This window comes from Lissotriton vulgaris, chromosome 9 (genome assembly GCF_964263255.1).
Source record: "Lissotriton vulgaris chromosome 9, aLisVul1.2, whole genome shotgun sequence".
Taxonomy (NCBI): Eukaryota; Metazoa; Chordata; class Amphibia; order Caudata; family Salamandridae; genus Lissotriton; species Lissotriton vulgaris.
The window spans coordinates 1,073,532,098-1,073,549,113 of NC_141697.1; the positions used below are offsets into that span (position 1 = coordinate 1,073,532,098).

The 17,016-nt window shown below is 43.5% G+C and overlaps 1 protein-coding gene across 2 annotated transcripts in view; it reads right to left on the bottom strand.

Annotated features, from left to right (window-relative positions):
- Positions 1–17,016, bottom strand: part of SLC25A26 (solute carrier family 25 member 26) — an 885,107-nt gene that overhangs the window by 645,524 nt on the left and 222,567 nt on the right. For both annotated transcript variants that reach the window (XM_086936841.1, XM_086936842.1), the window contains exon 3: positions 2,712–2,821. In XM_086936841.1, coding sequence (XP_086792967.1) covers positions 2,712–2,821 — 110 coding nt within the window. The remainder of the gene's footprint in view (positions 1–2,711; positions 2,822–17,016) is intronic.

The following is a 17,016-nucleotide window of genomic DNA, read 5'->3' on the forward strand; positions in this document are numbered from 1 at the left end:
ATGCCAGAAACCGGTCCCCGGAAGCTTGTTTCCTTCCCAGTAGAAGAATTGGCTTGGTAGTCTGGTCTGCCCTGTTCCCATGATGCATTGGGCCAGGGACAGACTAATTTGCATGTAGCCAGGTTCTGAGCTGGGATGGTGCAGTGAGCTAAAAAACGGTGATGGATCAAGCCCTGATCTTTGGACTGGGTAAGAGTGGCCTGCTTAATTCAGACACTCTGTTCATCACCACCCCCTTTTCTGAATCATTTTGTCCACCTTAAGCGTGGAAGGGTATACTCAGATGTGAGTCCCTTGCTCATTGCACCATCAGGATTCAAGCAAGCCGGGCTGAAGACGGCTGAAATGCCAGAAACCGGTCCCCGGAAGCTTGTTTCCTTCCCAGTATAAGAATTGGCTTGGTAGTCTGGTCTGTCCTGTTCCCATGATGCACTGGGCCAGGGACAGACTAATTCGCATGTAGCCAGGTTCTGAGCTGGGATGGTGCAGTGAGCTAAAAAACGGTGATGGATCAAGCCCTGATCTTTGGACTGGGTAAGAGTGGTCTGCTTAATTCAGACACTCTGTTCATCACCACCCCCTTTTCTGAATCATGTATGTAATACAGGCAGTCCTGCTCAGGGTTGAAGAGATAAGGCCACTGGTATCACTCAGCCATAGCACATGTAAGAGGTCACGTTAAGCTAGCCGGCGTTTCCAAAAAGTAGTTAGGACCGAGACCAGCTCTACAGAGGACAGGCGGCGTCCAATACCAGTTTTGAAGGATCTTATAGTAATCTTGCCTCCATGATGCCCCCATCAGAAATATCGACTGATCCCCCTCATTTTGGGACAGGATATGTTGCCAGGAGTTGAAAGTATCAGATGCGTCTCCAGCAGAAAATGAATGGGAGATTAATAAGTCATAAAGGCCAGAAGCAAACCCTTGTGTTGTCCCAAGGTTGTTAAAAGAAAATTATAGGCTAGATTGTGAAAGCAAAGGACAATTGTCCCAGTCAGCCCTTCAAGAAACCTTTTGACTGTTTAGCTTCATTTTTAGAACAAACTGGGATTGTATTCTGTGCATATCACGGGGAACGTCTTGATACTAATGGGGTTTCTCTACTCAGACCTACTCTATCTACTCAGACCTACACAGTACTTTTGCGGGTGGTGGGACAATAGATCTTGTGACTTCATGTACGAATACCTGCATTGTTTCACAGAAGGGAGAAAGAGTGCAGGAAGATGATGACTTTTAGCTTCCTAAGACAGTCAAAGCGTACTGAAGGAATTGTGAAACCATATAAAAATTATAGGTGGCCATTCTGTCCCTGATATATTGCTCTCTTAAACCTGGCCGACAAAGATATGGACATAGAAATTAAGTATGCCGGTTTAACCAGCTGGTGAGCTAGTTAGTATGATCCCAAACAAAGTAAACGGAATACACCCGACGAGGAGTCCACAAGCAGTTTGATTCACTGAAGGAAGAGTTTTGGTCCACCCAAGTAAAGGATCTGATGGACTGCTCTTTGTTTTAGGGTTTCTGTCTCGGAGTTGGAAGCATCGAAAACAGGCAATTATAGCTATCACCTGGTCCCTGGTCGATAGGGACAAGAGAATGGTGTACCATCAGGCAAAGTCACTAGGTTTTCAAGATATATGAGGGCCAAGGTTGTCTGCCACAAGGTTTTCTAAGCCTCGCAACAAAAGCATAGCCAGATATCCCAGTTTGACACTATCCAGCGAAACCAGTGATCATCCCTTACCACCATGGAGGTGGCCCATAATATAGCAAGAAATTCTTTTTTCTCTAATTTCACTCCATAAAATGCAAAACTTTCAAAACGTTCTAAGAGTGTCATTGGGTTGGGCTTTGAAGACCGAGATGTTGAAAGCATATGCAAGATATCATTGGCATAGAGTATCGCCGTAGATTCCAATGGACTTCTATAAATCCCTCTGATCACTAGTGATCAGCGTACGGCAACTGACAAGGGATCAAGAGCAAGAAGAAAGATTTGTGGAGGCGAAGGGCAACTCTATCTAATGTCCCTCATGAATTCAAAGACGTTTGACAAACAACCTCCACAATTAATTTGGATCTGTGTGCTCTCTTATAGCCATCAAAGTTTAGAGATTAACTGAAATGAATTGTTTTAAAAGGCAAAGAGGTTATAGTTACATGCATAATGTATTGTTACATGTATGTGCAAATATGTAATAAAGAAAAGTAAACTTATTGTGATGCACACAGTTCTAGATATTTTTTAAATAATAAGTATGGGGGGGGTCAGTGAGTCTGTTCATGGGAATGGTCATAGAAAATACTTCAAACAGATCTTATTTAAATACTAAACTGTAAAGCGGAGAGCATATTAAAATGGTCATTAATACATAAGCGAGTATTGATGCTATCAGTTTGGTTTTGTCAAATCATAAACTTTACTGAGAAAAATGACTTGCTCACACTTCCACATTTTAAGTGAGATCTTCGAGTTAACAAAACAGAGCAGCAGTGCAGAAAAATACAATTGTCTTTGTTTTCGATACAAGCACAAGTATTTCCCCCATCCCAACATTTTAAAGATGGCTGCCCTTAGCGTCTAGTAACTTTGTATGTTTCTATTAGCAGCATCAATGAACCAAGACCAAGTAATGGTGACAACCATAAAGGCTTGCAGTTGATTCCCCAACTTACTCCAAATAATCATCCTATATTCTCTTACCACTTCTCCAAGAGAGGCAGCTGCCATGTGTGTTACAGGGGACAAGTAAGACGATGAACCGGAACTGAGCAAGACCTTTCCATATTCGTAGGTAACAAAAAAGGCGGCAGCTGAAATGAAACACAATGACATTCTCAATCTACAGAACAAACATCCTAGAATGATCATTCAATCATTGTAACACTTCTAAAAAAGACATCCTTTGGTCAATTAATTAAGAATTCATAGGTAATATTCTTTCCAACAACAGATGAGATTAATTGGAAGCAAGTGCAAAGAAACATCCATTCAGTTGTGCTCCAAAGGCCTATTGATTAGTTGTGTAAATACACTGCTGTTTCACCGAACTCCACACAAATAATGAATCAATTGTTGGCAAAGCACAATGTGATAACACGTGGCAGTAGCAGCGCTTGTAGGGATTATTCCAGGAGGGACCAGTGGACAGAGAGAACTTTAGCTGTTAACTACTCATTCATGCAGCTCATTGAAGCTCTCTGGTGGAGACAGATGAATACACTGAAACAGCCAATAGCATTACATGAGAGATGAATCCTCCACTGGGCTGTGCCAATACATGATTGATAATGTCTCATGCCATTGGCAGAAAGACCTGGTTGAAAAAAGCCAATGGTTGAAAGGGGTGAACCAAGGAGCAATTTTATTTATAGGGTGGGCAATATGTCTCTATAATAGCTGCACTGTCAAAACCCGGATCTGAACAAGCATTGGCAAAGCACCTACGCTGAAGCCAAGAGCCGAGTTACTCCAAAAAACATGCCAGCAAGTGCTTTGTGCACCATGCAAAGGGTCTTTAAAAAACATCCTTTTATTCACTGGTAACTGAGATTTAACTGAAGTGCACGGAGTTAAATTAAGGAACAGATGTAGCAGCTGCATTTTGCACAACCTGAAGGCAACAGATAAGGTATCTAGGCAAGCCAAGCAAGGCTACATTACTAAAATCCAAAAGGATGAGAAATGTGCTTGGATCACCAACATTCCCCCTTTAACTAAGAGGTAAGGAAGAATTCCTCGTCGTTTCTTCAAAAGGCAGTACATGTACACGTACCAGAGGTCTTGTTAATATGCTGGCAGAAGGTAAGATCAACAGTGATACTAACACCCACATTTTTGGTCATATGAAAGAGCCTGGGACTACCAGACAGAGGTCCAGATCTAAGAGGCATTCCCTGGAAACAACACATCTGTTTTATCCGCATTCAACCTCAAAAGGTTATTGCTCATCAAACATGCGACTGAAGTAAGACATTCTAGAAGTTAAAGGAGAAAATCAGTGTCGCTATAACTTTATTGCTTCTGGTATTGAATATCAAAAGATTAGTTAGAAAAGACAACCTAGAAGAACAAATTAAAGCAACTAAATGGGATGAATAAACGTAAATGAACTTCATTTAAAGTACAATAATTCTTTAAAAAAAACGATATCTGGTGTTTTTACTTTTAAAATGAAAACAGTACTTTAAAAAAAACACACACACACACACACACACACACACACACACACACACACACACACACACACACACACACACACACACACACACACACACACACACACACACACACACACACACACACACACACACACACACACACCCCCCCCCCCCCCCCCCCCCCCCCCCCCCCTCATTTTGCGCCTGCGCGGCGCTCATTTTGCGCCTGCGCGGCGCGTTCTATTGAGCGGGCGGGGCCATGACGGAACTGCTCAGTCATGAGCACAGCTCACCCGAGGCTGGTGACGGAGCGGTTCCGTCACCAGTGTGTGAGCGCCGCACGGCCCCCCGCCCCCTTAGCGCTGTGGCCGAATAGCCGCCGCAGCGAAGGAGTTAAGAAGATCTCTTAGTATTAATACATGTACAGCTTCTTATTATATCATTTGTCAATGAGGTTACAACAGGAAATTCTTCTTAATGTATTTGCCACAGAGTTCTCAATGCAAAACATTTCCTTTTGCATTTGTCAGGGAGTCCCCCGTGTAAATCCTCTTCCTACAGCATTTGTCAGATGGTTAAAATGCAAATCCCATTCCTATGGCGTTTGCCCTTACACTAACAATGTAAACACGCTTCCTATACATTTGGCATAAGGTTTCAAAGTAAAGCACCTTTACGTGGTGTTTGTCATACAGTAGAGTTGCATTTGTGAGTGAGTTCAAATTGTAAAGCCCCCTTCCTATATAACTCCTTCCTATGGTGTTTGGCAAGGAGTTCACAATGAAAATCCCTTCCTTTTGTGTTTCTCGGTGTTCACATCGCAAAACTCCTTCCTATTGTATTTGAGAAATCTTTTTCAGTAAGTAGTTACTAGACCCAAGTTGTGTAGATGAGGTTCTTTCAACTTAGATGTCCTGGAGCCTCTATACCTCTGTCTCAAACTGTGGACCATGCACCCTTTTGGCACATGAATCGTAGGGTACTGAAGCAAAGCAGTCTAAGGATAACTCAGGGAGGTGATATGGGCTAGAAAATCAAAGCTCAACAATGCACAAAAATAGCAATAAATCAGTGTCCAGCCACTGCCTTTTTTAAAACACACAACTAAATATAATGCACTAAATTGCAGATATTTACAAGATTTCAAGTACAGTGCCAACTTGAAACCGCTTCTACAGGTGCCTCATATAATCATACAGTGCTAATCATTTACCCCTAAAACAATATCATAAGGGGCATCTAATATGGTCCTTCTAGTCTGTTCCTGTTATTGGTGTTGTACCAGGTAACAATATGTGCACCAACTAACTGCAACCCTACAAACTAGCAATACAGATATATGGGCCTATTGCAAGAAAAAGTTTTTCACGATCAACAAGGTTAGGCCTGATGCCTCGCTCAGAGTAATTCTAGAGTCAAAGGCGCCATTTAGGGGACCCTGAAATCAAAGAGTATGAGCAAATACAGCGATAAACACTGCTAGATTGTCCAGTTCTAATCCAAAAGGAGTCACAAGCAGAGGCAGACCAACAAATACTACATTCATAAACAAAGGAAAGATTCTCTAGATGGAGAAGATAAAAGGATAGTCAGGTATCGAATACAGGGCACAGATCAGGTCTATATGATGGCATAAGACCGAAGTGTCTTACCATAATACCAGTGAATTCAGAGAATTTTTGTATTAGAACCAGACTATTTAGCGGTGTTTATCACTGTAAGCTTTGCCCACTCTTGGATCTCATGGTCCCCTAATTGTGTCTAATTATGGTTTGCTTGATGTCCCACCTGGCTATACTCACCTATCTGGGTGTTTACTTTTTACATGCACACTTGGTTTTCTTTTCTATCCTAGTATGCTACTAGGGATCTAATTTGTAGCAATCTGTCTTATACACTCTGATGTCTCCTTGGGTATAGTTCTTTGGTTGTTTCAGTACGTTATCTTTTCAGACTGTGAATGCTGCTTTTCCATTCCATTGTTTCTTTTGATCAAGTTCCTTATTTCCCCAGGAACCCCCTGGCTCCCCCCAGAAAAAAGATTTTACCCACTTTGGGGTTTAGTTCTATCCTGTTTTTCTGCGCCCTGAAGAAGGTTGACCTCGGAGAGAGGTTTCTATGGAAACGCTCATCGCCGCTATCTCTACAACTATTTGTACCAGGACATTTGTTTTATTTGGGTACCATTGGATGGAGGAACCACTGGTCATGTATTAATTGACAATTCTGGAATATTTGGAAAAACTTGTTATCACTCAATTGATTCTTTTCTGATCTTTTGGAAAATAGCTGTGGTTGTTTTTTATTGATGAGTGATATGTTGGAACGATTGAAATGTGAGGTCGGTCAGGTTTGTATGGTTAGAGTGAATGGTAGTTTGAGTGAGTTTATTTAAGTGTTATTGCATTTCCAGGCATTCTTTAATAACGGTTTGTATATTAATGTATATATTGTATTCTTGATGTCTTTTTGTGTACAAATTGTCAAAAAATAATATATGATTACACCTTATTACGTTATTTAAAAAAAATGAATGAATAAATATGTTAAAATTTACCTCATGAAAAAAATTTATTATGAGAACCGTTCTGTGACGGTTTGCACACTTGTACGGACTACTAAATACATTGCTTAGATGTTGTTACCAGGCTGGGCTTTGTTCTGTTTTGCCATCCGAGTCAAGGGCTGTTCATTGAAGTCCCAGGGGAACCAAACCTGGATTTCCCAATAGGCCCATTCCCCCAGCTGTTCCTCAGGAGGCATAATGAGGCAAGTTCCACTGGCAATGGAAAGACCCATCAAAGTTCAGAAGGCCGGCTAAAGTTAAAGTCCTTCAGTCCCTCCTTGCAGTGGCATCAGGTGGATTCTCATGTCAGCAAGGCATTTGTTTGCTGCTGTTGCTTCAAGGCCCAGAGTCTTCTCAAAAGTCTCTACCTTGTGTAGGGAAGTTTAGGTGGAATTAAGTTTTCTAGAAGACAGGCACCACTGACCAATCCAAGGGTGCCATATCATCACTCCAACCATGTCCAAATGCTCTTGCACAGCATATTGGGGCTTTTCAGATGGCAAATTCAAGTGGTCTATGGGAAGACCTTCCACTGGAGCTTTAGGTCTGCCTCAACCTCACACAGCTGTTTGATCCCTTCCACACAAAACTTAAAAAGAGGGCCCTTCCATTCCTCCTTTGTTTCTGTGGGCTTGGACTTTCCCAGCATAGGTACAGTGTGAACGATTAATTCACACATGTAGATTTCCTCTCCACCCTTCTCTTTTTCGGAAGCTGGGTCAAGCAATGTTAATGGCTCTATTATGTGGGGAAGCCTTTGATCTCCATGCAAGCCAGAAGAGTAATTAACTTGACCAACTATGTAGGATCAAATGCCTGATTATAGATGAGCCAGAGAAACCTGAACATTCTCAAAGTGCCCTAAGCAGTGTGGATATGATGAAAGAGACTGTGGGTCTACACAGAGGATGCAGGTTTACATTAAGACTTATACCACATTGAACCCAGTAGGTGAGCAACACTGTACTTTGGTGTAGATGTTGCTTACAATATATAATTCAGTTAAGCTCTACAGACTTTCAATATGCTCTACAGTCTTAAACAGTGAATGCAGACTCACATTATATGACCTACCTCATGTCAGCACCTTGGAGAGGCCCTTCTATTACAGGCTACCAGCACACAGATACCGAGAGGTGCAAAAAAGTAGTCTCACATACGCAGGCCACACACATATGGCCATGTGTGCTCACATATACACGTGACCAGCCCAGAGCCTCTTACCCTCGCTGCTCAGCAGCTGCCTTATCATATAAGATGTATATTTACAACAAGGGGTGGTGAGGGACAGAGTCTCTGAATTAAGCAGAAAGCTCTCACCCAGTCAAGAGATCAGGGCTAGATCCAACACCGTTTTTTAGCTCACTGCACCATCCCAGTTTCAGAACCCGGCTGTATGCAAATTAGTCTGTTCCTGTCCCAGTGCATGATGGAAACAGGGCAAACCAAACTACAAAAGCCAATTCTTACACTGGGAAGGAAACAAGCTCCCGGGGACCGGTTTCTGGCATTACAGTCATCTTCGGCCCGGTTTGCTTGAATCCTGATGGTGCAATGAGCAAGGGTCTCACATCTGAGAATACCCTTCCACGCTTAGGGTGGACAAAAATATTTACAACAAGGGGTGGTGAGGGACAGAGTCTCTGAATTAAGCAGAAAGCTCTCACCCAGTCAAGAGATCAGGGCTAGATCCAACACCGTTTTTTAGCTCACTGCACCATCCCAGTTTCAGAACCCGGCTGTATGCAAATTAGTCTGTTCCTGTCCCAGTGCATGATGGGAACAGGGCAAACCAAACTACAAAAGCCAATTCTTACACTGGGAAGGAAACAAGCTCCCGGGGACCGGTTTCTGGCATTACAGCCGTCTTCGGCCCGGTTTGCTTGAATCCTGATGGTGCAATGAGCAAGGGTCTCACATCTGAGAATACCCTTCCACGCTTAGGGTGGACAAAAATATTTACAACAAGGGGTGGTGAGGGACAGAGTCTCTGAATTAAGCAGAAAGCTCTCACCCAGTCAAGAGATCAGGGCTAGATCCAACACCGTTTTTTAGCTCACTGCACCATCCCAGTTTCAGAACCCGGCTGTATGCAAATTAGTCTGTTCCTGTCCCAGTGCATGATGGGAACAGGGCAAACCAAACTACAAAAGTCAATTCTTACACTGGGAAGGAAACAAGCTCCCGGGGACCGGTTTCTGGCATTACAGCCGTCTTCGGCCCGGTTTGCTTGAATCCTGATGGTGCAATGAGCAAGGGTCTCACTGGGTAAGAGTGGTCTTACTTAATTCAGACACTCTGTTCATCACCACCCCCTTTTCTAAATCGTTTTTGGCCACTATAGGTGTGGCAGGGTATACTCAGACATGAGTCCCTTTCTCACTGCTCCATCAGGATTCAAGCAAGCCGGGCCGAAGAAGGCTGAAATTCCAGAAACCGGTCCCCGGTAGCTTGTCTCCTTTCTGGTGAAGAATTGGCTTGGTAGTTTAGTCTGCCCTGTTCCCATGATGCACTGGGCCAGGGACAGACTGATTTGCATATAGCCAGGTTCTGAGCTGGGATGGGGCAGTGAGATAAATAACGGTGATGGATCAAGCCCTGATCTTTTGACTGGGTAAGAGTGGTCTGTTTAACTCAGACACTCTGTTCATCATCACCCCCTTTTCTAAATCGTTTTTGGCCATTATAGATGTGGCAGGGTATACTCAGACATGAGTCCCTTTCTCACTGCTCCATCAGGATTCAAGCAAGCCGGGCCGAAGAAGGCTGAAATGCCAGAAACCGGTCCCCGATAGCTTGTCTCCTTTCTGGTGAAGAATTGGCTTGGTAGTTTAGTCTGCCCTGTTCCCATGATGCACTGGGCCAGGGACAGACTGATTTGCATATAGCCAGGTTCTGAGCTGGGATGGGGCAGTGAGATAAATAACGGTGATGGATCAAGCCCTGATCTTTGGACTGGGTAAGAGTGGTCTGTTTAACTCAGACACTCTGTTCATCACCACCCCCTTTTCTAAATCGTTTTTGGCCACTATAGGTGTGGCAGGGTATACTCAGACATGAGTCCCTTTCTCACTGCTCCATCAGGATTCAAGCAAGCCGGGCCGAAGAAGGCTGAAATGCCAGAAACCGGTCCCCGGTAGCTTGTCTCCTTTCTGGTGAAGAATTGGCTTGGTAGTTTAGTCTGCCCTGTTCCCATGATGCACTGGGCCAGGGACAGACTGATTTGCATATAGCCAGGTTCTGAGCTGGGATGGGGCAGTGAGATAAATAACGGTGATGGATCAAGCCCTGATCTTTGGACTGGGTAAGAGTGGTCTGTTTAACTCAGACACTCTGTTCATCACCACCCCCTTTTCTAAATCGTTATCATAAAAGATGGACATGGCGGTGAACACTCCCAGTCTATTTTCACAGAACGTACAGTGGGTGAGTCTCAGGTAGTGAGGCTCTCTCACAGTAAAACCCCAAAAAGCAAAACATTCAGGTCAACCCAACTACTACAGACCTGTTCCTTATTAGTTATTTCTAACATGATACTTCTAGATGTTTTCATCTTAAGAAGTAACTTAAAATTTGACCAGATATTTGAAGCATTAGTTAACCAATGCCATAACCTTCTGCAGATGCACAGAAGAACACAACATAAATTGAGTGCAGCAGAGCTGGGTTATCATCAAAAGCATCTGAATTGCAATAGTACTACTTTTAGGCCTACACCTCTAAACTGGCCCTTGAATTGTGGACGTGCCATGGCTGTAAAAAGACCCCTGGCACTGACCTAAATTGGTAGGTGAAGGTCAGGTGGATTCAACACACGCTCAGGGGAGACCGAAATGTAGGGGAATTGTAAAGAATTATAGGACCTCTCTGCATGTGGAATAGTGAGACAAAATGGACCAAAAGTATTAAGGATGTAAAAGCCAAAGTGGTAGTGGGTGCGGGGAATACAGCTGCCAGAGATAGAGGAACTACAGAGGTAGGAGACCATACATAAATATCATACACACAAAAATACAGAGGAACAAGCACTTAGGCACATAAGCGCAGGCGTACATGCATATTACATGCAGAAAGAGCAATTCAATTAAATTTCTCCAGTGAAGGAACTGATCCCTAATGGGAAAGATGTGCTCACATTATAATTTGTTTTTCATATAAATTACCTATGTTGCTCTTCTCCAATCTATGTTACCCAATGTGCCATTCTTTGAAGTATGGAAAGCTGAGACTGCTGTGCTAGGATTCAATCTTCATGAAAACACCAGCACTGGGCATTCGGCTCATTGTCCCAATGGTATTCCATTACAATAGAGAACTGCACTGCTAAACAAAACAGAGGAGGGGGAGACCCTTTGAATGTTGAGACGACAAACCACGAATGTTGAAAGAATTCAAAGCTTTGGCTAAGAAAGCCAGGAGCTCAAAACAAGATACCGGGCAGCAAACTAGGAGTGTCGGGAACCAACACTGTCATCTTGCAGTAGGGCTGGCCAGGGAGCGGCCTGGTTAACTGCAGTGCGTACTGAAGTCTTTTTTAACACTCAGGTGATTGCAGAAATTAAAGCGAGTCTAGATTGTAGGTTGGTATATAGAAAATGTAAAAAGCATGAAGCAAATTACTGTTATTCATGTTGATATTTATCTGAGAAAAGCTGCTCAAATAGCTTGAGAGTAAGAGGGGTGAATGGGCCAAGTTAAGTCAAGCTCCAAAGTATTGTTTCGCCTATGAAATGGGGGCCCTATGATAGAGAAATAAGATATTTCACCATTTGTGTTTAAACTGATTCTCAATTGGTTAGTGTTCTAGCTCTAAAGGTGAGGGGTCTTGACTCTTCCAATAAGAACTACATTTACAGAGAACACGACTACATATTGTAGAAACACGTATTAGGCTTTGGAAGCAGTCCATTAATACAACAAGCATTAGCAAAGCCAATAGGTCTTACCTTTGGGGCCTATTTGCTTTGACAATGTCATTTAGGGATGCAATACATAATTCCTGATGCTGGGAAACATGGCTAAAGAAGAAAGAAAGGCGCTATGGTGCCGCTGCATCATTTGTAGGTGTGTGCACCACACATAAGTGCACCTACAAAGTTACACAGGTACTTTTTTTTCCCCTTTTATTTATTTGCCAATCCACGTTAGAAGAACATGGGCAACACGGTGGCAGAGAGGGGAAAGAGAAGTACATGAGGGAGACAGCTGGGAAACACATGCCCTCTCATGGACTGTTTAACCAAAAATAACTAAGTAGAGTGTTTTTGTGGTTGAAAGACGCAAGTAATTAGGGCATGCTTCAGGGGAAGGACATACGCAAGAAGAGGAAGGAAAGCCCACATAATCGAACACATAAAACACAAGCAAATAAGAAAAACAATAAAACCAATGAATGGTAAGCAATATGTGAACTCTAAGCCTACTGTAATCTGACACTATGTCTTTATGCAAAATGACAGCTTGCCCTCTCTGATAGGCAAAACCTACAAACGAGTACCATTTATATGAATAATGCAAGTGTCTAGTCATCTAAGATCATAGAGAGGATTATCCCACCACTACTGCTATACCAGTGCTATATGACTACTGCTATACTAGTTGCCAGGGGTAGCACATAGAGAGAGACAATGATGGCCTATGTTAGATGAGTAGGGGTCCAAGCACTGAATGAGATACAGAGAGAGGATTTGGATGCCCTGTCAGGGAAAATTAGGGCTGTCAATCGCGGCATGGCAACCAGAAAAAACCCAGTGCTGCCATAGGTCCAAAACTCCACAAAATTATTGAGGAGGCTTATGAACGGAGATCCCTACCCAACACAATAAGAAGTAGTGATTGTGGCAATATCAAATATGGGGCAAAAAGTGCTCATGCCTGGTGGGTATTACCCCGTCCATTCTAAATTTAGATTACAAAGTTCTGGCCATGTTAGTAGCTGAGCCCACTGATGGCTAGCTTGGTGGAGCACGACCAGTCGGGGTATATTCTTACTAGAAGCATGGCAGAAAATGTACGAAGACTGACACCTGTTATGACAGTGTGAGCGGTGACACTGCAGCACGAACCTGCTGTGTCAATTGAGATATATTGGTTTGTGCTGCTTAAGGAGATGATATTTGGTGACAGGATTCTTCAGTGGAAACGGCTCCTCCTCCGACAGCAAAAGTGCATATGGGTAGAGCTATCTCTGAGGGCTGGTCAATTGAATGTCGAACCAGTCAGGGGTCTCAACTCTCACGTCTCTTGTGCACTCTGGCAATGGAGCCATGACTGCTAGCTCTAGAGGTGGGGCATAAAGGTAAGACAAGAGGTGCCATTTCATAATACCGGATGATGGGCTTCTGCATCTTAGAAACACTCCTGAGGGTGTGAGTCAGGCTATGATGGAACTAGAGAACTTTGAAGAAGTGACAGGCTTGAAGGTAAATATTGGAAAGTCCTTCATATTCTCATTTAGGGCCGGGGATGGACCTCCTACAGCTTCTTCTCTTAGGTGGAAGGGTCACACGTTTAAATACTTTGGCATGCAGATTCATCACGAGGAGGCAGAATTGATAACTGGTAATATTAAAAGTAAGGGTGGGCGTAAAATCCGTTTCGCGGGCGAATTTGCGGATTTTCCGCGATTTCGTGATCCGCGAATCTCGCGAAATCGCGGTAAAATCTGCGAATCAGCGGGGACGAATTTTCAGACAAGCAATGGTTACAGCAGCAGGTGCAAAAGTTGAACCTAATTTCTTTGTAACCTTTTACAAAAGGGTTACAAACAAATTAACTTCAACTTGGACACCTGCTGCTAATTGCTTCCTGGCGCCTCGTTGCCTACTTGCATCTATTCTCTGACCCTGCTCTGACCCTTGAAGCAGGGTCAGAGAATAGTTACAAGTAGGCAACGAGGCACCTGTCCAAGGAATTAAACCTCATCAGGAAGCACTTACAGATATAAAAAACAGGAAGAAGGGAGAGGATGGCAAATACACCCCTTCTGAGTTGTCAGGAGGGGTTAAACTAAAAGAGACCTTTACAGCACAATTTTCATATGCATTTTGCTAAAAATAAAAAGCTGTATGTTCTGTAGGGGCAACTCAGGAATCTGGCCCTTCAGAGATCCGGCCTCTCTTTCTTTCTCTCTTTCTCTCTCTCCCTCTCTCTTTCCCTCTCTTTCTATCTATCTATCTATCTATCTATCTATCTATCTCTCTCTCCCTCTCCCATAAACGACTGCATGGGTAACTTCGCTATGCAAGCGGCTCGCTAAGACGCAAAAAGCCCAGCGAACACGCAAAAAATCCCGCGAACACGCAAGAAACTCAGCGAACACGCAAAAAAACAAAAATCCGCAAATTCGCACAAATTCACGAATTTTGCGGATCGCGAATTCGCAAATCCGCGGATCGCGAATTCACCCATGCTTAATTAAAAGCCCTATTGTGCGACTCAGGGAAACTGGAAGAAAGTGCTGTTGTCTACACAAGAGAGAGTAGCTGTATCGAAAATTATTGTACCGCACAGACTGCTTTAATATTTTGCAATACTCCCGATCAGAATACAAGTAAGGTTGTTTTGGAGACTTAATAACTTACTGGCGGACCTGATATGGGGGTCTGGGAAGCACAGGTGTGCTTTATAGAACTGCAGCTCCTGACCACAGGGCGGGGACTGAGCGCACCAGTGATGGACCTACCTGGCGGGCCGGCTTCAATGAGTGGCAGGGTCATTATTAGATACGGTGGGAAAGGATGTGCGATATGCTATGGCTGGGTGAGAGGGGTAGAACACCTGTGCTGCCTGCCGGAAAGATATATGAGGCAATGTGGGTATACTACGTTGACCTTAGTCTTAGTCTTCATGCATGTCAGCACCTTGGCTACACGCGCTGTGTAGCCAAGGTGCTGACATGGAAGAAGACTAAGATTCCCTTATAGCTCAATATGTCACAATGGACTCTGCTGGCCTTTTTAAAATTGACTGGTGAGATACAGGTTGAGGCATGGGAGGAAGTTGCAGTATTAGCTTTTTAGGACATGCTCAAAGAACAGGAGTTAACAACAGCACACATATAATATCAGTTCTGGGCAATTCTTGGTGCATGAAAAAGTCCTCAACAATACAAACAGTACCCATATAGGGTGCTGACGCTGGTACTGAGTCTGGGCACCTCCTAAAGGGAAGTCGCACAGCTATGGATATATGATTAAACAACTACTGCATAAACTACGAATTCCTTAACCACGAAGGGTAAACAACGAGCAATGCCAAACCGTCTACATTGTTTACAACGAGTACCTAAACAACGAAAAAAATATTCAAATTGCTCAAAACCCATTTACACCAATATGTTCTTTAAAATCCGCATGAAATGCACAACTATTCTCCGTGACCACAGTCCCAGGTTATCTCCAAACCTAGGAAAGGCCTTTGAGGCACATTGTTCTGTGCGTGAAACACGTCTGTGCACTTACTTTCTTTTATATATATAGGAAGGTGGTCCTCGACACAATTTATGAGAAACAATTAATGTGAGTATTAGTTATTCACAACGAACAGATAATCAGATACAATCTGAACAACAACAGGAGATATATTATTAGCTTGTTATGCTATAAATGCAATGTACCCAACACAACAGTATCAAGTGAATTTATACTGCAGTTTATTTACATATTCATAAAATGAACAATGGGAAAAATAGAAAAGGAGGTGCTCAAGTGATGAGAGAAGGAAAAAGCTAAAGGCATAAGGTTTAGAATAATACAGTGCAACAAGGGAACAATTTACAATGCACTCAGTAAAGCCTACCCATACAATTTTATATACACTATTATACAAGGGGACAGGGAAATTGGTATAGGCTTTAAGAAAATAAAAGGGGGTGTGATCGTCGACGTTTCGACCCTGAGGCAATACGGGGAAATCACGACCTCTGCTGCAGGTCTTCTTCAGGACGAAAGTGGGGAGGGGACGGGAGGGAAGGGAGCACCACAATGACAAAGTGGAGGTGTATAAGGCCAGATCAGTTGGACGGGTCACCTATAACTGGTATGTCCGTTGAGAATCAATTAGTAGAGTTGTTTTAAAACAAGGGAATGATATGAATCGTGCCTGGTCTGGTGACACAGTGGACATGTAACCGGTCGCTCAAGGGACGTATCAACGGTCGCTCAAGGCGAGGAGGAATGGTCTATTTGAATTGACCTTAATTTGGTTCCTGTATATAGTACTGGAAATCAGTAATTCAAACACAGTTGCTCGTTATCGCAACATAGGTCCGGCACATCCCGTCTCTCACGTCCGGGAAAGATAGGTTTGATAGGTTTGAAATAGCACAAAAGAATGGGAACTCTGCACCCTCTAAAGAAAACTACTGGACCTGTGGGAGACAGAAGAAACACTGCACCTGCTGTTGAGACCTAGAAGGAGCCCTCAAAGGCTGTACCTGTTCCCACTTGCACCCAGGACAAGAAAATGGACCCCAAAGGTCAATTGGCTTACCTCCTGTTAAACTACAGGGACACAACAACCGTTTTCTAAAGGGCCCAGGTGACCAGTTCCAACTGGACAATCCTGGGCCCTGCTGGTGGCTTCTCCTGGAGTGAGTCTTGACACCCAAGTGTTGTGCTCAAGGCGCTGGGGCCCTTGGCAGTGTCAAAGAGTACACTTGTTAACACCCAGAACAATGTGAGACTTAGAAGCCTTTGGCTCCAAAGACCCCCAGAGAATGGGACAAACCTGCCAAGTCAATCCAACAAAGGTGTGTTGCCCCTATGGCAAAGATTTAGGTTGATCCTGATCTGAGCTATTACGCAGCAGCAAATCCATTTTAGTGGGACTTTGCGGAGAAGGCATCTGGCCTCATGGAGCCCTGTTTGGCTGCAGCGTACAGCCTCGCCCCGCTGGAGTAATCAATTCCCAAAAAAGTGACTACGTCTGAACATAGAAATCTTAATCGGGTGATGGTTCCAAAAGCATCCGGCTGCCGAGGAACCTTCCTTGGGCGCAAATATTGAATTTCACCTCGCTGATAGCTATCTGGCCTCACGGAACACATCTCGTCACAGCCTGCTACCTTGATCTCATGATAGTTTACTTCCATTTTAGAGAATGTCAGAAAACTTCTGGTTGGGACAAACCTAGTTTCGTTATCCGACCTGTACTCCATTGCAGCGGCCTTAAATAGTGCCTAGGTTCTGGGTCAAGTGCAGCCAGATGAAAATGGTTTGACACTTGGCTTTTTATCACACTATTTTTAATTTTCATTTAATCTCTCGTTCCCCTTATTGGA